We start from the raw sequence: 22,002 nt of genomic DNA on the forward strand, positions 1-22,002 counted from the left end.
AGAAGGATATACAGTGACAGAATTAGGAAAGAGAAGTAAGGGAATCAAGACAGGCAAGAGACGTAACAGCACTGATAAAACCGCTTGGGAAGGTACCTGAATATCTAAGAAGAAGAAAAGGGAACACAGAGAAAAGTAGGCTAGCCACGACAGCAAGATTCAGAATGGGCAACGAAGCAAGAGGATATAGGTTAGGGTGGACCTTAATTATTATTTTTTTTTTTTCACTTGGGTCGGGCAAATATAGCTTCTATATACCTCAAAAACCATGCGCATATAGGTTTTCAACCTATGGCATCGATTTTTCACGTGCATCCAAGCACCCGAAGTTTCTTATGGGATTTACATGTTAAAAAAGGGTCAAAACGTTTATCGTTCTGAAAACCTGTGAAAATTTTGGAATTTTAACTTTGGAAGTATATTTGCCCATGTATTTTGAGCCGCTGAATCGAATAGTGCTATTAGTTTTCGCCGTAATAGTGAAATAAAAAAGTTATAAGCCAAAATCGTTGAAAAACTCGAAAAATCGCAAAAAAACGTGTAAAAATGGACTTTTAAGGATTATAATCAGTGATAATTTGGGAAGTTTTTTTCAAAAACATACATTTTTATGTATTTTGAGCTCATTAAACAAATGGTGCAATTGGCTTTTGCCGATTCAATTGAGAAAACAAGATATAAGCCAAAATCGTCATAAATGTCGAAAATCACGGTAAAGTGACCAAAAAATGGGTTTGTTACAATGTTACTAATACGAGGTCAATTTTTTTATACATAAAAAGTATAGTTATACATATCTGAAAAACTCTGTTGTATCGGTTACGGGCTGTATACGATATCGCATCTCACACATTTTTTGCGCACGAATTTATAAGGCACTTTCGTGTCGCGGTCGTGCCTAAAAATGAAGACTGTAATTAGGTTAAGAAGATTTTAATTTAAAATTAAAGCTATTATTTTTATTCTAGTCAAGCTTTAGTTAGGTGATAAAGGATGATATTCCCTACGAATGAAATTGGTTTGGCCTGCTGTTATGAGCTAATTTATTTGCCGACTTTTAGAACATTTCAACAAAAATAATCTTGATCAAACGGATCTATAAAGAAACAGAAGATAAAAGAAGGGCGTTAATACTATTGGAAGAAAACAGAAAAATGGTCCGGGGACATGGTTTTATACTAGCATCTAGTTCGCCAAAATGACTAAAATTATTAAAAGAACGATGTCTCAATATTTTTAGTAATGCCATTGAAATCTTTAAGAGATACGTAGATAATTGTTTCGTAGTTGTCAAAACAGAAAACCTAGACCTCATTGTTTAAATTTTCAACTACAGCCGTCTATATTTCCAATTTACAATAAAACAAGTACAGGAAAAAGAGAGCTCCTTATTGTTACATTATTCTACTTTACACAACTTACACTTTAAGAAAATGAGAGAATATACTAACAAATGTTAAAATGTATATGAACAATAATAAACCAAAAAACTGCTGCTAATTCTTTGGCATGTAGCTTCCTCTAACAAAATTTATAGTTTCAATAGATGAAATATTGTTCAAATATACAGTATTTAATGATTTTTAAAATACCTGCAATTCCCCGTACACGATCCGTTGCGTATTTCAAAATTAATTGAAAGCTTAAGTCGTTCAACTATAGTTTAGAAACGCCGAACCTTTCCGCTGCCCCTCTCTTCCTTGTAAACACTACAGCCGAATAGCCAGCAGCAGCACAACAGCCACATACCAGCAGCAGCGGCAGAGGGGGAGTAGAACCATAGTTGCGCAACGAGAGCGAGCACGCAGCGGCGTAGCTCGCACGGATAGTGTGTGTGTGTGCGTGCGGATTAGGAGCAAGCGATGACGCAGCAGCGGTGAAGCGTGCACATTAGGGTAGACCTTAATTTTTTTTTTCACTGGGGCCGGGCAAATATAGCTTCTATATACCTCAAAAACCATGCGAATCGAATCGAATGGTGCAATTGGCTTTTGCCGATTCAATCGAGAAAAGAAGTTAAAATCATCAAAAAACTCGAAATTCACGGTAAAAAGGCCAAAAAGCTGATTTGTAATATTTTCTACTAATTTATACTTTGAACTACTGAATCACATAAACTTATTAGTTTTATTCGCTGAATCGAATGGTGCTATTAGTTTTCGCCGTAATAGTGAAATAAAAAAGTTATAAGCCAAAATCGTTGAAAAACTCGAAAAATCGCAAAAAAACGTGTAAAAATGATAAGTTGGAAAGTTTTTTTCAAAAACATACATTTTTATGTATTTTGAGCTCATTAAACGAATGGTGCCATTGGCTTTTGCCGATTCAATTGAGAAAACAAGATATAAGCCAAAATCGTCAAAAAGGTCGAAAATCACGGTAAAGTGACCAAAAAATGGGTTTGTTACAATGTTACTAATACGAGGTCAATTTTTTTATACATAAAAAGTATAGTTATACATATCTGAAAAATTCTTTTGTATCGGATACGGGCTATATTCAAAAACCGGAAGGGTAAACCGGAATGGCTGTGAGTGGCTGTTGTCGTTCCAGAATTCTTATTCCGGATTTTCGTTCCATCGATGGGACTGCGGCCTAAAGACTTTTCGGATCAGCGAAGGGATCAGCTGACACGAAGTAACGTGAATACAAAATGGTAGTGTTGAATGTATACATATTATATTATACAACGATAAACAATAAACACTGTACGTTCTCTCTATCATCGGACTCAGAGCAATAAGCACTGCACGGCGAGCATATAGCTCATGTAAACATAAGAATATTTATATTAAACTTATTTTCCTTTTTAACCACGGCTCATTTTATTTCAACAGGCACTTTTTAATTTCGAGATATATTGCTCCACATGAACAATTTTATTTAGTTTTTCAACAATGGCTTATAATTTACGCGAAAGAGTCAATCACATTGGATATTGTACTAATCAAATAGTTGCAACTAATAATCTATCAACGATAAAACAAGTACTAGCTGCTTTATTCTATAACCTACGAAGAGTTTCAAAGTCTGTACGTGAAAGTGCGAAGTTAACCATTGAAGAGTGTATCATTATTTGGAAGAAAGCTCGAATTCCTACGCAAGAAAATAAAAAATGTGTCATTAAACTGGAGGCTGAATATGAAAGATGGAGAAAAATACAAAGAAATGCTTCACGTAGATCAGACACTCAAATAAAAAATGAACAAACATATAAAGAAAGCATAAACAAATTATTTGACATTGCTTGCGCAGATGCTTTGAAGAAGATGGAAGACGAATCTGATAAACAGTTTTTACTTGATCAGAGAGGTAATTATATTTTGTTTTTGAATACTTAATTATGACACGGCTGAACACAGTTGGATTAAATTTAACAATTTTTGACATTTATTTATTAAAAAACTTGACATTTTGATATTGGTCGAAATTGCCGCTAAGGTAGGTTTTTTCGTCAAGTGGATTTTTATTTATAACTTATAACTTATTATAAATTAGTGCAAAAACGACCGGCCACGACTTAATTATTGCAATTGCAATGCAGTTTTGCTGCATATGCTATTAAAATGCTTCATTTATGAAGGAGTGGAAAGCAGATACCAGATTCTTCAATGTATAATTAAGTCGTGGCCGGTCGTTTTTGCGATTTTTTTTGTAATAAAATATTTAATAACATTTAGTTATTTTAAAAACTATTTGCATTAATTAAACGTATTAATATACCTAGAAAGGAAAATAAAGAGAAACGAAAACAGAAAAGTGAAAAAAAGGAAAGAGAGGTAAGAGATTTAAAAGACGAAGTGGAGAGCTGGAAGATAGAAGTGAAATTTGAAAGAGAGAGAAAAGAGGCGTTAGAGAGAAAACTACAGGAGGTGAGCGAAGATGTGGAAATGATGAAGGGTTAGATGAAAAGCTGGCAAAGAGAAATGGACGAGTTAAGGGGCACAACTTCTTAAAAAAAAAATTATGAATAAAAATGACAAAAAGGTGGCACAAAAAGCGAACAAAAATTTAAAAATTCAGTTTTATTCATCGCCAAATAATTTCTAAGCATTAAACTCAAAATCCCTGCATTTATACCAAAACTACAGGTGTACAAAGTATCCTTATTGAATTTGAGCCCAAAAGAACCATTAGTTCACTTGGAATCCTACGGACAGTGAACAAATTCACAAAACATTGCACCGAGTGCCACAATGCGCCAGCAGGGATAATTAAGGTTTTAGTACTGTAAAGTTGAAGTTATTTGTACTAAATATTAGTAAAAAAAATTTCATATTATTTACTTTAATTTTGTCATTTTTATTCATAATTCTTTTTTTTAAGATTTAAAAGTATTGTGTTAAGGGAATGTCGACGCAAAATCTTCGCAAATCCGCCACGGGGTATTTTGTATTTCCAAACTTCTAGAAGTCCGATCGAATTTTTGTTTTGGTAAAAAGACTCATTAAACTTAACACTACGGCGTTACAGACTCTGTTTTATTTGCAAGCTTTATTTAAAAAGTTTTATGTAATAGAAAAACAGTGTTTTTTGGGACGACATCCCCTTAAGAGAAGAAATTTATGGGAAAAAAAGTAAAGTGGAAGTAAACAAGAAAAAGCAGGAAATATGAAGAGCAAGGTGAGTGGGAGAATACAAAGAAGGAGGAATCCTAAGAGAGATAAAAGTATGTGGACCAGGTAAAAAGAAAGGGGAGAGCAGGTGCAAGATGTGGGAGAGAGTTCTGATTGTTCACTTGAACAAATCGACAAAAGATGACTCAATAAAGGATTGGCTAGAAGATATCATGGAAGGTGTAGAGTGGGAGCTGGAGGACACAAGGACAGAGGACACGAAAAGGTTATTTTTAAAAGAAAGTAAGATATGGAGATGATATTGGTGAAGAGGGCAGAAATTAAAGAAGAAGAGAAAATCAGATTGGAACAATGGCTGTCGTACGAAGAGAGGGGGGCAAAAGCTCTTATAATGATGTAGCAAAGAAGGAAAGAGGAAGAGGACAATGAAGAGGGAGATGCCATAATTCAGAAGGAATGAGCTGCAGAGATCGAAGGGGAGCTTTATACATGGAACGAGAAAAAGAGAATTGTAAAGAGAGGAAGAAGGACATACTAGGGAAAAGACGAAAGGTATAGGAGATGGAGGTCAGGAGATTCGGTGGAGGATGAGTACAAGCGAACGAGAAAGAGAGAGTACAAAGACAAGAAGACACACCCAGCACGGTAACACAGCACTCACGCACTAACAGACACATGCACACAAACACGCAAAGCGTCGACGCCCCCTCCCCCCCCCCACACACACTCACACACACAGAAGCACAAACCCAAAAAAATAAAAACAAAGACACAACACCAAAGAGAAGTACTAGATTGAAAAACAAATAAGAATGAGAGATACTTTTTGTACTAAATATTGTAAACACTAAAATAGTAAGACAATAAATATTATTATTATTATTTATTTAATATTTATCTTTCATATAGATGATAAAATTGCGCGCAATAAAGTGGGGCGTGCAAAATATCACTAGTAATTTTAAAAAGTACACCTATCTTGGTTTGTATAACAAATAGGCAGTAGATTCTAATTTACCTCCACTGACAAAAATCATTTCTTACTCCAAGAATAATTAATCTTACCATAGATTCAAGATGAAAATTCGCTTTGTGTTAAAATGATTATTCTATAGTTTAGGGAATTTGCTTGATTCTTTTATACTTATGATTCCACTTATTTCTTTGCTTGAGATGATTTAGATTAAATGAAGTAGGATCATTAAACGCATAGCGGGTTCTCATGTTGAAGTTACAGCCAGATTAGTTCTTTTTCGAGTAAGAAGAAATAATTGTTATCAGTATGCTGATTTTTAATTTTTAACATTTTTAAAACTGGTTTTACTCAATTCATTAGCGTATATTGGTAAAAACAAAAGAAAACTTTTGCAAGCTAGACATTGAACAATTTTTTAAGGATTTCATAACTTTTTTGACGAAAAACCGCTGCCAATTCATTGCCACGTAGCTTCCTCCAACTGAATTTATAGGTCCAATAAATAAAATATTGTTTTAATATATCCATATATCTGCTTGCTAATGTATGAGGCGGTTTTTGATACATAATTTAATATAAGTTTTGGATGGTTGTCCAAAAGTTTGCAGACCCCTCTGTTTTTTTATTATAGAATACGAACACTGTCATTTTTTTCACAGAAATTCACGCATATTTACATGTGTTCCTAACCAACCTAACCATCAAAATAACAGGCTATTCATTAGATAGGTCGCTCGCGCAATTTTCGAGAAAACGATTTTTACATTTTAGATTTTTAGTGGAAAACCGCTCGACGAAATCGTTTAAAATTTCAGCAACAGATAGTTTTTTTTTTTATGGTGAATTACCAACTAAAATTTTGAAGCATTTGACTATATTGTTTTAGAGATATAAGGAATTAAAAAATTTTCAATCAAAATTGAAACTTTGATATCTTACGAACCTATCTTACGAATGATTGAAAAAAACGCAAAATAGTGTTTTTCAAAAATCTAAAATTGTCCATTAAAAAAAATATAGTTGAGAAAATAAAAAATGTCTGTTTTTCCCGAATTCAAAAATATATATGCATGTCAAATTTTATTGATATTAACGGAGTAGTTCCAGAAATTTTACGGTATGTATACACACACACACATCCATACGGACATTTTCTAAAAACACTTGATTTGAACTTCTAACACACCAAAAATTATTTTCTAGAAGTTTTGAAGAAACTCAAAATTTTACTAATACAAGGCTTTCTTCAGGAGGAAGCAATATAATTATAATATATAAGATACATATTGATGAGAATGGACACATAATAAATAGTATGTTTAAATTGCAAATAATTTTTTTAATTACAGAATGATCTTAGATGCCGATATCTAATCTACCACATTTCATACATTTACTATTCACAAATCTAAATTTGTATCAAGGAAGAAAAAACGCTTGGCGTGTCAAAATAACGTTCTTTTTTTTTTTAGGCCTTTTTCTGGATGTTATAACAAATTTAACGGAAAAGGAACTTATTGTTGCATTGTTTGCGAACAAGAGCTATTCTCTTCAAAAACCAAGTATGATAGTGGATGTGGTTGGCCAGCATTTAATGAAGTTTTAGATCAAGGACGTGTTAAACTTATCAAAGATACTTCCCTAGGTATGTTCTTTATTTATAATGCTTATAAACATAAAATAAGTAGATGGAAAATTTGACAACTCGAATGAAAAAAGCAGTGCGCGAAGCGAAAGTGACGAAACCTTTATGTAGTTCCCTCTTCTTCTATCCCTTTTAATCCTGCCACGTTCCAGCTTACTACCTTCATGCTTTCCATTGTTTTCTTTAATCCCCTCTCTCTCCTCTTTTTTTATTGTCTTCTCTCAATCAGTGTCTCTCCGAAAAATGTCTCTTCTTTCTCGTTCCATCTGTATTCGACGTCGCCAACCATTAGTCTGATACTTCCCACTTTCACGACTTGCCCTTTATTTCTTCATTCCTTAGCCGTCTCAATCAGTTTTTCTCTAATCTTCCTCTTTTTTCAGGTTTAGTCGTGAACGATGAACACCTCTGTTCCTTTCAGTCTATTCTTCGCCTCCATCATTTTGCTTCCTCATCTCTGCATTTTGCTCCTATTCTTTTAGGGTTCCTTCCTCTGATTTGCCACACTCTTCTTAACTCTATACTCACCCCTAGTTGCCCCTCTATCTATCTCTACAGCTTTGAAAAGCAGACAATAAAATGTCGGTAAAATCATGCACAGGAGTTATGGAGGTGAAATCTGGAACGGAAGAGAAATTATGCCGATTTGGACAGAGTGATGTGAACGTTAACGTAGTACTTTCTATATATCGTCGGTCCCTACGAAGAGTAGTACAGTTCAGATTTTTGCGGCGAAGAGTAGTACAGTTCAGATTTTTCCGGGGAAGATACCATACAAACCCTACAGAAATATAACCCTACACTCTACACAATAGTATTTTTCGATACAAGGGTGAGAGTGTTAGATCTAGGACGAATAGGATTTTCTCATTTTAGACGATTTAAAATAGGGCACGACGACTACGAGCAATCTAAAGTAGGGTAAAACTCGTCTACAATGAGAAAATCCGACGAAATACTAAAAATTCTTGTCTCATGGAATTTTCGGCGAATTTTACTCTATTTCAAATAGCACGTATTTTTGATAGGGACGGTCATTTTCTGTTATTATCATCCTTGGTACACATTTATTTTGAAATGTACTAAGGTGTAGGGCTATTTTTCTGTAGGGTTTGTACGGTGTCTTCGCCGGGAGAATCTGAACTGTACAACTCTTCACCGGAAGAATCTGAACTGTACTACTCTTCGCCGCAAAATCTGAACTGTGCTACTCTTCGCAGCGAATATGAACTATACTACTCTTCGTAGGAAATCTAAACCGTACTACTCTTCGTAGGGATCGACGATATGTAGTAAATGTCATAATCAGTTGACCCCTCAGTTTAACCTGGAGGTACAGAAGTTAAAGGAGCATAGCGCTTTTGTTTATTGTACCAGGATCAAAGGAAGACAGGTGCATCAGCCGGAGTTAACCCATTTGGGTTATCTGACACGACAAACTTAATGAGCTCAGGCACCTGTTGAGTGGTTAGGTTATTTTTATACGCATTCTCGGTCAATAGCCTCCGAAACTTAAATAATCTTAGTTAACCCATTATCCGAATAGGTTAATCAACCCGCTAACCAAATGAGTTGAGGCAGTCCCCTAGATCAGTGTTTAACACGCTGTCAAATATAGTACATCGTTTACTCAGCGGATTGTGTAGTTCGCAAATTGTCCCTTCGGCAAATTTTCAGCGATGAGTTGTGCACCCCAAATTGTTCATTCTGCGTATTTTTTCGACGAATTTTAAGGGGATGTCGTCGCTAAAAACACTGTTTTTCTATTACATATAACTTTTAAAATAAAGCTTGTAATGTAAAACCAAGCTTGTAGCGCTCTAGTATTAGGTTTAATAAGCTTCGCTCGCTATTTACAAATTAATTGTGATGACATTTGATTATTTGACGTGCCATTCTTAAATGTACTGTTAAATATTAGATGTACACTCGAAGGTAGTTAATTCTTGTGGAATGTTTTTGAAATGATCTAATCAGATTCCCAGATAGATAAATTCTAACCAATCGAAAGCACGATTTCAAAAACGTTTCACCAGAATTAATTACCGTCGAGTAAAAATGAATATATTTAATACAGCCAACATTCTATAAAAGTAGTTACAGCTACTAGTACACAGGACCTGTTTTAAAATTATAGAATAAAATAAAAATAAATTTTGAATATTAAAAAATGTTTTTAATCTCTTTGTAGTTATTTAATGACAGTATTAATGATACTAATAAAACCTAAAACAAAAAAATATTAATTAAACTTTTTTTTATTTACAGTTATAATATAATTGTAGGTTTATAACAATTTTAACATTTATATTCTGTACTAAAATGTAATACATAATACGATATTTACTTTTATAATTATTAATAACGATATCTTAAATCCCTAATAAAAAAGAAAAATGAAAACAACTGAAGAAAAAAGTTATGAACTGCAGTTGATAGCAGAAAAAAAGTCGGAATCGAGACACAGACAAAAGTAATCTTTTGTTGTCTTCAGTTTTATTTAGTTTGCTAGATTCTTCAATTGGATTAATTTTTTTCAGGTATAAAATTTTACGATTTTGAAAATGAATAAAAAAATAAATACAACAGACAATAACTATTAATAAGTGAAGACAACAGTTTTTCTCAATCAAAACAGCTATCTTCGAATTTTAACACATTTTTCTTTACTTTTTAAAAACACGACTTTAATAACATAATAGAATCTAATTAACGTAACTGATAAAAACTGTTAAAATCTAGTACCATCTGCAATAAAATAAAAAAAACTGAAAAAAAATCTAATAATACCCGTAAATAACTGTTGTCTTTGTCTCAATTCCGACATTCTTCTACTGAAACTTTCTATTTTTTTCAGTTATCTTCTGTTTTAGTCTAAAATCTTCAGATAGAAACTGTTATGTGCAGAATTTTTGTTCCACTAAGGATCAATATAAGTATAGAAAATTATGTAATTTTATACAAAATCATATTTTATATCCTTACATAACGATTAATTAATTTAATTATCATTTTATTTAATACTTATCGAAATTATTAAATAAGTCAGTATTTAAAATATACTTCGATGTAGTTGTCGTAAAGTGCACTATTACGCACGCTCCGCGTGCGTTCTAGTACACTTTCCGCCATACACATTTTATAAATAGATAAAATTCAGTTGTCAATAATAGAATGACACTTTATTGATTGTGGAATCACTATGAGTTTCTCACCTGAAATTTTCATGTCTAATATTTTAAAATCAAAATATTGCTCAGAATGCTTCAATGCATCTATTTTCAAATAAGGTTTTATTATTTAAAAAATAATTTTTAATTATAACAAACTTTATAAGACTATTTTAGAAGTAGACCTAATAGAGCAGTATACCTAATAGTAGAAATCTCATTTGAGATTTATCAATAGGGATGACTATAGGTAATTGATGAAAACGTTAAAATATTAAAAATTCACATCAGCTTGGGGTGTGCACAGTCGCACGGTTCGCGGGAATATACAGGGTGACCCAATTTAAACGGGCACCGCTCATAACTCGTCAGGGACAGCCACAATCGAAAAAATGGTAGAGACCAAAGTTGTAGGATATCGAAGGGGCAACCCGATGGTGACCTTGGATTTGACCTTGAACGCGTTTTTCAAGGTCATTTGAGGTTAACTTTGGATTTTTAAATAGGAACCCCATTCTTTTATTGCGGGAATGGAAAGAGAGGTAAATTTTACGTTCAGAATGGTATGTTCGGTTGCGGCACTGAAGGTCATCTCAATGTCCTGCAGCCAGAATGAAACCCCGCCTACGTAATTCCTCTAGCAACGCCAAATTAAAAAAAAGTGGTAGAGACCAAAGTTGTTGTATAGGGGGGGGGGGGGGGAGAATTGTGACCTCGAATTTGAGCCAGTCCTACAAGGTCATTTCAAGGTCAAATTATTCTTTTTCAAACAGCACCCACTTTTTCGACTCCGGATCCTGAAAGCGTGTAAAATGTTGCACTTTAAACGAAGTAGTAAATTTAAAATACAAGAAAAGATTTTAATCATTTAGCGTACCATTTCCTGCGTTTTGTCATCATTATAAAACTTGATGTCCAGGACCCACGACGAGGACGTAGCAGGGTGGATTTTCAGGTCCCATTTTGATCCGGCCGATGAAGGCAAGACGTGAAGACACCGGCCGATTAAGGCAAGAATCATAGCCCGGCCGATGAAGGCAAGACGTGAAGACACCGGCCGATTAAGGCAAGAATCATAGCCCGGCCGATGAAGGCAAGACGTGAAGACACCGGCAGATGAAGGCAAGACCATGAAAAAATCACTTTATAAATAGAGTTTAAGCTTTACCTAATTAAGTGTTCAAAATCCCTCCATGATGTCTAATACATAGTTGAATTCTTCGCTCAAAGCTTCCAACAGTCGACAGAAGCACATGCCTTGGTATGCCTCTGCAAGTATTAATGATTCTTTGCATCATATTTTCTCTAGTAGTAGGGGCGTCCGCATACACGCTGTTTTTCAAAAAGCCCCATAAATAAAAATCTGGGCTCGTGAGATCTGGGGATCGTGGAGGCCACTCAACATGATCTTCACCACGTCCAATACCTATCCATCTATTACGGTATGTTTGATTTAAAAAATCTTGAACATCTAAACTTCTATGCGCAGGTGCACCATCATGTTGAAGCCACATACGCATTCTGGTTTGTATATTAACATCTTCTAACAGATTTGGTAATTCATTTGTCAGAAAATGGAGGTATCTATCTCTGTTAACATTACCGTCAAAAAAGTAAGGCCCAATTAGATAGCCATTAACAATACCACACCATACTACAAGACTCCATTGATGTTGGTGATCGACTGCACGGGTCCAATGAGGATTTTCAATGGACCAATAGTGGGAATTGTGTCGGTTTAGTTGACCTGTATTATGGAAAGTGGCTTCATCGGAAAACATGACGTACCTGAAAAAATGTGGATCGTTTTGCAATCTTTCCTGTGCCCATTGGCAAAATCGTAACCTTCTTTCAAAATCACGTTCTGTTAGCTCTTGGGTCAAAGTAATATGATATGGATGGTAACGATGGAGTCTTGTTATTCTTCTCACTGTTTCTCTCGGGATGCCAGATCGTACTTCTATTTGTCGAATTGAAATATGAGGATCTAAATAAATCATAGCAAGCACCACCAATACTCGTGGATCATTTCGCTCGATAGTCATTACTCTATGACGTTGTCGTGATCTTTGAGGTCCTCGCCTCTCACGCTGTTCAATTCTCTGGATCGTACTTCGAGATGGATGATGATTTCTGTTTGGGAAACGCCTCCGATATAATTGTGCTGCTGCATTATAATTTCTTCGACACTCTCCCAAAATCAATAAAATATCAACAATTTCGCTTCGACTATAGTCCGGCATATTTACTTAGATTATAAATATTACAAAAATAAAAAAAATGACTCAAATCACATATTTTCAATTATTAAATTAGTATTTGAAGTCGATAAATATCTAAATAAATTTAAAAATTCTACTGCATTACTAGAACTTAGACTGTTTTCTGCAAAAAATAATAAATAAAAAACTACTTAAACAATTATTTAATTGCAAATAGTAATTATTAATTTTTTATTATAAAATAATTTATTGATTAGGAAGCTTTTATGAAATAGATAATAAATAAATATTTTGTAATTCCAAAAGTGTTAAAAGTAAATTTTAATAGATAACTTATAAAATAGTTAAAATTGTATTTTAGTAAAAGATTTATTTTAACTTATTAAATTTTATGAAGTGAAATCAAACTTATACATACATTTAAAATATGGGTAATTAATCGGAATATTTAGCTCTTAAACAATATTTTCTAGAATAATCGCTATGACTTGAAATTATATCAAACATTTTTTAATTTTAAGTAAATTGATTCTTCAAGAAATACCTTCATTACGTATTGCAGAACTTTTTTTATACAAGACATTAATACAAAAATTTTAATAGAAAATGTATATTCGTATTATTTTTAATATTAAATGAAAAGATGTAAAAAGTACAATCTTCATTTGTTAACAATAATAAATATTCTGTTACGTTAGATAAAAATTTTTTTACATTAACATAACTTTAGATGCAATATTTTATATTAATATGTATGTTATTAATTAATTATTATCGTGTTAAATACAATATTTTACAGCTTACATATTGTACAAGTTTAAATAATGAACATACATTTTTTAGTGTTGTTGGTTGTTTATTATTACTTATCTAATAGAAAAGTGCAAAAAATTTAAGTACCTACCAATTTCTGCTGCAAAAATATTTCTAATAGAATTAAAATATTTATACAGTGGAATTATCACTAAATAATTATATTAACTGTTGCCAGTAATTGTATGTATAATCTGTGTGACGACATGGTATGTATTACAAACTTTATAATTCTGCTTATACATATGTATTTTCAACATGCGTGTTTACATGTATGTGTGTATAGCATATGTATACAAACATACGTATGTATGTATATCTATGTATACTTAAAACAATAATAATTTATGAATAAATTAAATGGAAAAACAACAACGTTATTTAAAAAAACATTATGCAATTTATTTCGGATTCAAATAATAAATGTGTGTAAAATAAATATAAAAACTTTTTTACTTTATACTTCGATGTTTTACTTTTTCTTTTTCTGTATCGATGGCTTTTTATTGTAAAATTCTATTCATATTTTGGCATTACGGTTTATCAATTTATGATTTTTTAAAAATAAAACATTTAATATTTTTTTTACGTTTTTATCAAACTTTGACGTTTTTCTACAATACTTCGATGTTTTACTTAATCTTTTTCTGTATCGATGATTGGCTTTTTAATAAAAATTTTCGTTAATATTTTTGGCGGAAGGCCGAGTGTGAGACTCTTTCGACAATTTTCGGAGGCTATTTTTATTTTTGCAAATCGAAAGTTCGGGCGGCAGGTACGGCGCGGGGCCGGGGCGCCTGCTTGAAAATCATTCGTGAGTTAAGCGTCGTAGGGGAAGGTTCGACGGAGTCGCGGTGGCAAGACTGAGCGCGGGACTTATTTTAAAAGGCTTATTTCGGGAGCCATTTTTATTTTTCGCACATCAGGAGTTCGGGTAGGTAGGTGGCGACCACCTAGAGGAGTCATTCGCAAGTTAACCGTCGGAAGGGATCATTCGGGGAATAGCGAGACTTATGTTTGGACGCTAGCGAGGGCTCATTTGCGTCTTGGCCGCTGGACAGAGAACATCTAAGAAGGGATTTCATCTCGGATACAAAGTAAAAGTAAAGTTTGAAAAAAAATAATTTGACCTTGAAATTACCTTGTAGGACTGGCTCAAATTCGAGGTCACAATTCTCCCCCCCCCCCCCCCCCCCTATACAACAACTTTGGTCTCTACCACTTTTTTTTAATTTGGCGTTGCTAGAGGAATTACGTAGGCGGGGTTTCATTCTGGCTGCAGGACATTGAGATGACCTTCAGTGCCGCAACCGAACATACCATTCTGAACGTAAAATTTACCGCTCTTTCCATTCCCGCAATAAAAGAATGGGGTTCCTATTTAAAAATCCAAAGTTGACCTTCAAATGACCTTGAAAAACGCGTTCAAGGTCAAATCCAAGGTCACCATCGGGTTGTCCCCTCGATATCCTACAACTTTGGTCACTACCAATTTTTTTAATTTGGCGTTGCTAGAGGAATTACGTAGGCGGGGTTTCATTCTGGCTGCATGACCTTGCGATGACCTTCAGTGCCGCAACCGAACATACCATTCTGAACGTAAAATTTACCGCTCTTTCCATTCCCGCAATAAAAGAATGGGGTTCCTATTTAAAAAACCAAAGTTGACCTTCAAATGACCTTGAAAAACGCGTTCAAAGTGAAATCCAAGGTCACCATCGGGTTGCCCCTTCGATATCCTACAACTTTGGTCTCTACCATTTTTTCGATTGTGGCTGTCCCTGACGAGTTATGAGCGGTGCCCGTTTAAATTGGGTCACCCTGTATATATATATATATATATATATTTCAAATTAATAGTTATATATATATATATAACTATTAATTTGTATAACATATATTTTAATATTATAGTAAACATATATCTACTATTATATTAAAGTACTTAATGTACCTGTGTGCCGTAAAGCCATTTACATCTTTTCTCAATAACTTAACATTTAGAACTTACCCTGATACCTGGACATCATCTATGAGGCGGATATAATTTTGGGCCTTAACATCTGTGGGTCTTAAAATTTTTAACCTTAATATTTTGAGCTTTAAAATTTTGGAGTATTTCAATTTTTCTGTGTACCGTAAAGCCATTCACATCTTCTCTTAATAACTGACATATTTTATTAGTTTATTTTTAATTTAATAATTTATGATATACGATATTTTTCGTATAAATCTTTTTCGAATCATCATTATTTTTACTTTTATCCTCGAAACTTGAATTTTTTGAAAGTAAAATTGTTAAATTTTTTTTAACATGCCAGGATAATGCTACATATAATTGACCACGGCTGAAAACTGGATTTGGTAAATAGACATAATTGTACAATGTTTACATTTTAGTAATTGCTGTATATAATGTTTTTAATTTAGTTTGAATGATAGATGTGTGTAAGATGGAATGTGCAATGGAATGTGATGTGATGAGGGCGAGCTGTATGTGGAGAGCCAGGAAGTGGCGTTTGGCCAGTGTTTTAAAAAGTGTGACAGAGTTTGTGTTCCGCAGATGAGATGGTAGAGCGTTCCAGAGATATGAGGCTCTGACATGAAATGACTTCCGCAGCGTCTCTGTGGCGAAGGGAGGTATGTCCAGGGGGGTCACCTCCCCCCTCACAGGGCGGAGTGCAACATGGAAGTCGAAAAAGGCCATGATATAGGCTGGAGTGGCAGTGTTAAAGAGCTTCCTTAAGAAGCAGGCCATGAAGTATTTTCGACGTCCAGCGGTGGTGAGCCATTGCAACTCACGCCTGTAGGGGGAGATGCGCTCGTCCCTTCTTACACCATAGATGTAACCATAGGATTCCCATGTTTACCAGTCTCTGTAGTTTGGTGTCTAGTTCTTGAGTCAGGTCGCAGTACACTAGTGAACAGTAGTCATTGATAGGGAATAATAATGCTTGCACAAGGTGCTTGCGCAGTCGTTGATCAGTGCTCTTTCTAAAAAAATTGAGTCTGTACATTAGTGAATGGGCACGTTTACACAATTGTGTGACGTGTTCTTTCCAGGTTAACTTAGAGTCGAGCACCAGCCCTAGACTGCGCACAGTTGATTGGTATTCGACCCGGGCCCCCCCCTATATTGATATAGGTATTAGCAAAAGTTGGCAAAGCGTTTATGTAGTAGGGAGAGCCCAGGAGAGGATTGCCTGCGTTTTGCGAATGTTTAGTTTTAAATCATTCTGTGCAGCCCAGCCTAAAATCCTGTCGGCGTTAGCAGTAATCCTCTCGGAACAGGAGTCGAGCTCCTCCAGGCGGCATTGGCTGTAAATCTGCAAGTCATCCGCGTATATGAGATGAGATATGTCGGAGTCGAGGCAGAAGCTGATATCATTTATGTACAACGAGAACAGCAGAGGACCCAGGACGGATCCCTGCGGTACCCCCGTGTTGAGTGGGCGAAAGGTGGAAAGTGCCCCATTGTTACCAATGACAGCCTGCTCTCTGCCTGTTAGGTATGAGGCGAGCCAGCGGATGACCTGCTTAGCGAAGCCGAAAGAGGTTAGCTTGCTGAGTAGCTTGACGTGACACACAGTGTCAAATGCCTTACTAAAATCGAAAAGAAGAAGGAGTGTTACCATCTTTTTGTTGATCCCGAGCCTGACATCGTCGGTCAGCTTGATAAGGCCTGATTGTGTACTGTGTCCGGAGCGGAAACCAGTTTGACGATTATCAAGGCAGAGCCTCAATTCAAGATTTTCAGAGATTTGCCTGTTAACTAGCCACTCCAGTGCTTTGGACAGAAAGCATAGTAGGGAGATCGGACGATAGTCAGCTAATGCTATTGGAGAACTGACTTTGTTTAGCGCGAGCACTAATGACTTTTTCCAGTCAGAAGGGAAGCATGACTCGCTCAACGACAGGTTGAAAATACGACAGAGGATGGGAGCGAGTATTGGCAGTGCCTTATGAATTACAACCTGTGGGATGCCATCGCTGCCCCTTGCCTGGGAGTAAAAGTGAATGATCGCGGCTGCTACGTCCGATTCCGTTTTCTCCCTAAAATTTAAATGTTCGGGGGTGTTCTGACCCTCGAGCTTGCGCAGATAATCCTCAACAGTGGGGGTTAGCGGATCGGTGGACACACCGCTGAAATGCTTGTTGAGGTCTTCAATGGAGAAGCGAGAAGGTGGTTTTTCTTTGGAGGTGGTGATTCCAAGTCTCTCAAGCTCTCTCCAGATCTCGCCGACGTCAGTCAGGGATGACAGGCGTGAATGATAATAGTTCAGCCTGGCATCCTCAACTTGTCTATGAGCGTCATCCCTGGCAAGTCTGTAAAGGAACAATTCCAAAGGGAGACGTGATCTGCGGAAGCGACGATAGAGTCGGTTCCGTTCTTTCAAGAGGTCACGAAAAGCCGTGGTAAACCACGGGTGACGTTTTGGTCTTGGGGTCACTGTACGTAATGGGGCGAGATGATTTATAGCGTTTGTTAGGTTAGTGTTTAGTATTGTGATGCAATGACCAGTCGCACGCACCGAGCAAGTCCCTTAGCTTCTCGGCGCAGATGCCTTTGTAGTTTCTGTAAGTATAAGTTAGAGGTACGTGTCGTGGCATCTTTACGTCGAGTGTGGCTGTTATAAGGTCGTGTCCGTTTATGAAAGGTGTGTCAGTCTTACAGTGCGCAAGCAGCCGATCCTGCTCGTCGATTAAGCAGAGGTCAAGCCAGGTGTCAGACTCCGGCTTGTGGTGCGTGGCACTATATGGAACCGACTGAAGAGAGTTTTCATCTATGAAGACCCTGATGAACTTTGCGTCCTCAGATGTTGAGAGTTGATCGGCATTAAAATCGCCCATGATCAGTTTAGTTGAGTAACAGTGCAAAGAGAGATAGAGAGAGAGAGAGAGAGAGAGAGAGAGAGAGAGAGAGAGAGAGAGAGAGAGCCAGCCGTCAGCTGACTGGACCTGGACCTGAGCCTGAGGCCTGCCGTCTGCTGCGCGAGCGCGGCTCGTGTGTGAGCGTGCCAGCATAAGCCCTGCGTGGCTAAATTGTGCGCGGGAGGCACTACAGCCACCGCGTTGTAGGGAAGAGCTGGGCGAAATACAGAGTGCAATAAACTAGAACCATTGTGTGTGATTATTTTCCCCTCTCCCTAGCGTTCTCCCAAACGAGACGATCGCGCCAAATCCTAGGATTAAAGAAAAATCCTAGCGCATGCGAGGCTTGAGGTGTTGCGCACCTGTGTTGGGAGGCACGACGTCGCACGATCATCCTTAACATCTTTTCTCCATCTTTTTTTTAGTATCAATTTTTTTAAGTTTTCCTATCAACAGCTCCCTATTTATTTCATCAAAAGCGGTTTTTAAGTCCAAAAAAGCTAAGTATAGCCTTTGCCCTTTCCTCCTTAGTCGATTCCCTATCAAGCTATTCGGTACAAAAATATGATCCCTCGTGGCCCTATTATTTCGAAAACCTGCTTGACTTTCTGTTAGAATATTGTTTTCCTCTATCCATCCTCTCAGTCCCCTAGCCATAATACTCGTTAAAACTTTGTACCCTATATCAAGCTCTATAATTCCCTGGTACATCCGCATCTCCTGCTTTGAAAATCGGAAAAATTCTTGCTCTCCTCTACCCCTCTGGAATCTCCCCCGTTACCCGCATATCGTTTAGTATTTGCGTCAAAATTCCTTTCAAATTGTTTGATACATTTTTTATAAACTCCCCTGTTATGCCGTCTTCCCCTACTGCTTTCCTGTTTTTTAATTTTCCCAATGCTAATTCTACCTCCCCCTGGCTTATTTTGCTGTTTAGGTCTATTCCCGTTCCAGTCATTATTGTCCTCGCATTATTCGTCCCATTGCAATGTATATCGCTTCCGCCCCCCCCCCCTCTTCCGTGTTCAATAGTTTATTGAAATGCTCCTCCCATTCCGATTTTCCTATATTTCCCTACACGTTATTCCGTTTTGATCTATAACTATTTATAGCTTGTTGCCAGTTGAAGTTGCATTTTGCTCGTTTTTTCATTACCATGTTTAGCTTCTCTGCTATTTCCCATATCCTACCCGTTAGTTCTTGCCAGCCTTTTTCTCCTGACTGCTCATATTCTAAATCTAGGTCCATCAAGTGTTGTATTTTTTAGCTTCGATTCCTCCCATTTTAAGATTTTTGCCTGCTCGATTTTCACTTTTGCTTGCCTTCCAAAACCTTCTTTCCCTCTCCCATTTTTTATTCTAAATGTTACCGGTAAATGGTCCAACTCCGTTCTACATTCGATTACTAGTTTATCTACTATTCTCTCCTCTCTTGTTCTTTCTATCACGTAATTTAGCACTGAAGCACTAGCCCTTTCCCCTATAAAAGTTACTTCACCTCTAGGGTCCCCCTCTGTTCTACCATTTTTTATTTCTAGGCCTCTCTCTTCGTAAAATTTTAGCAACTTTTTCCCCTGCGCATTCGAAACCTTGTCAACCGATGCCCTCTCTTCCATCCCCTCTCCCCCCTGGTCTTCCCCTATTCTAGCATTTAGATCTCCCATTATTATCAGACTATTTCCTCTCCCCTCATCTTCTTCCAGCCAATCCTTTATACCATGTATCATCAGTTTTTGCAAGACATGTACGATTTTCGCGTTTTCGTACCTATTAAGCGGACGTAAAGTACCAGTTTTTTACCAGCGGGCAAAAAAGTTGACAGCGAGCAAAATTATCTTGTAAACTGCACATTTTAAGTTTATGAGTGGTATTTTAAAAATTTTGAAATGACACCACGAATACAACGAAAATGATCCTAATGTTATAGCCGCCTTAGCAGCTGTTCATCTCAATCCACAAATTAGTAGTCGACAAATTGAAAGAGAAATCGGTATACCACGAAGAACAGCATTGAGAATTCTCAATAATCTCCACTATCACGATTTCCACATAAGATTAGTTCATGAGCTGAGGCCACGCCATTTTCTAATGAGTATTAACTTTTGCCAGTGGGCTTTAGGAGTTTTACAAAATGATCCAGATTTTTTCAGATTTGTTATGCTCTCTGACGAGGCTATATTTTGCAGTGATGGTCAATTAAATAGGCACAATAGTCACTACTGGTCACCTGTAAATCCCCACTGGTACAGGGCTATTGACCATCAAAACCGATGGAGTTTAATGGTGTGGTGTGGGATCATTAATGGTTACCTGATTGGGCCATATTTTTTCGGTCAAAATGTTAACCAGAATGGCTATTTGGCATTGCTCAGAGATCGACTGCCAGAGCTTTTAGAGGATGTTGACTTTCGGACGTTTCGAACGTAAAATTTCCTGTTCTTTCCGAATCTACTATCAAAATAAGGGTTACTATTAAAAAAAAAATTTGACCTTCAAATGACCTTGAAATTTGAGTTCAAGGTCAAAGCTAATTGCACAAAAAGATGTCCCCCTTGATCCTGAACAACTTTCATCTGAACAATTTTTCTGTTCATGTTCTCTTAATTTAGGAGTTATTAGACTGGTTTGATTAAAATGGCCCACCCTGTATATATATATATATATATATATATATATATATATATATATATATATATATAGTTCATTTTTTAGACTGAAATATTATATCCTTATCGAGATTTAATGGAGCAACGGGACTGTAGTTTTCCCCGTTTAGTGTGTGTGTGTGTCTATATATATATATATATATATATATATATATATATATATATATATATATATATATATATATATATATATACATATATATACAGGGTGTTTCATTTTAATCCGACCACGACAAAAAAACATGGAAAAACTAATTTTAACGAAAAATGACCTTAACAAAAGTTGAAGGGGGTAAAGGGGGCCATCGAATGACACAAACACCTATGACCTTGAACTCCATTTCCAAGGTCATTTAAGGGTATTTGTGATTTTTTTAAATAGGAACCTCTATTTTAGACCTTGGAATCGGATAGAGCGGAAAAAATTACGTCGCAAAGGATATTTTAAGTTTGCTTTGGTGACCTTGAGAAGGTCAATTCAAGGTCAAATAAGAAGTATCAGCCTAAGATTGTTTTTCTTTCAATTTTTTCGTGGAATTATCATTTTTTTATTGTAATAAACATTAAGAGAATAATTGACTTAAAATGTGATTATGCTTTGCTGAATTCAAATCCATTTTATAAGGTCAAAAGTGCAAAAATGCAATATCAAATGTTATGTGGAGTCCATATTTATATCCTAACTTTAGTGTTGCCCAGGAACAACGACGTGGACGTAATAGGATTGTGTTCCCTTTGGGGTACTTGATTAGAGTGAGTCCCCTTGCCTCTCACTTTTATTATGTACAGATTTGAATGTAGGTGCCCAAAGACACCACCATTTTTTTGGATTCTATTCAGTTCTTGGGATGTTATCCCAATATCCTATGCGGATTAACATTCGACCAATAATGACAGTTGTGTCGGTTAAGCTCTCCATTGCTTTTGAATTTTGCTTCATCAGAAAACATTACGTATTGAAAAAAGTGACGATCATTAGCAATCATTTGTCGTGCCCATTGGCGAAACTGTAGTCTTAACCTCATATCAGCAGGTGTGAGATCCTGAGTCAAAGTAATATGA

At 36.0% G+C, this 22,002-nt stretch overlaps 1 protein-coding gene across 8 annotated transcripts in view; it reads left to right on the top strand.

Annotated features, from left to right (window-relative positions):
- The window catches only part of LOC107981363 (methionine-R-sulfoxide reductase B1), a 93,002-nt gene that overhangs the window by 61,547 nt on the left and 9,453 nt on the right, over positions 1–22,002 (top strand). For 3 of the 8 annotated variants that reach the window (XR_004345301.1, XM_032602041.1, XM_031930066.2), the window contains exons 2-3: positions 2,838–3,312; positions 7,026–7,198. The exons of 1 other annotated variant lie outside the window; for it this stretch is intronic. Coding sequence is in view for 6 of the 7 variants with exons in the window: in XM_032602041.1 (XP_032457932.1) it covers positions 2,898–3,312; positions 7,026–7,159 (549 nt within the window). In the remaining variant the exon portion in view is untranslated. Of the gene's footprint in view, positions 1–2,837; positions 3,313–7,025; positions 7,199–7,581; positions 8,969–22,002 lie in introns of those variants that run through there. 4 more of the 8 variants (XM_031930069.2, XM_031930068.2, XM_031930067.2 and 1 more) reach the window with 3 other exon arrangements.

The sequence above is a fragment of the Nasonia vitripennis genome, assembly GCF_009193385.2.
Source record: "Nasonia vitripennis strain AsymCx chromosome 4 unlocalized genomic scaffold, Nvit_psr_1.1 chr4_random0008, whole genome shotgun sequence".
In the NCBI taxonomy this organism is placed as follows: Eukaryota; Metazoa; Arthropoda; class Insecta; order Hymenoptera; family Pteromalidae; genus Nasonia; species Nasonia vitripennis.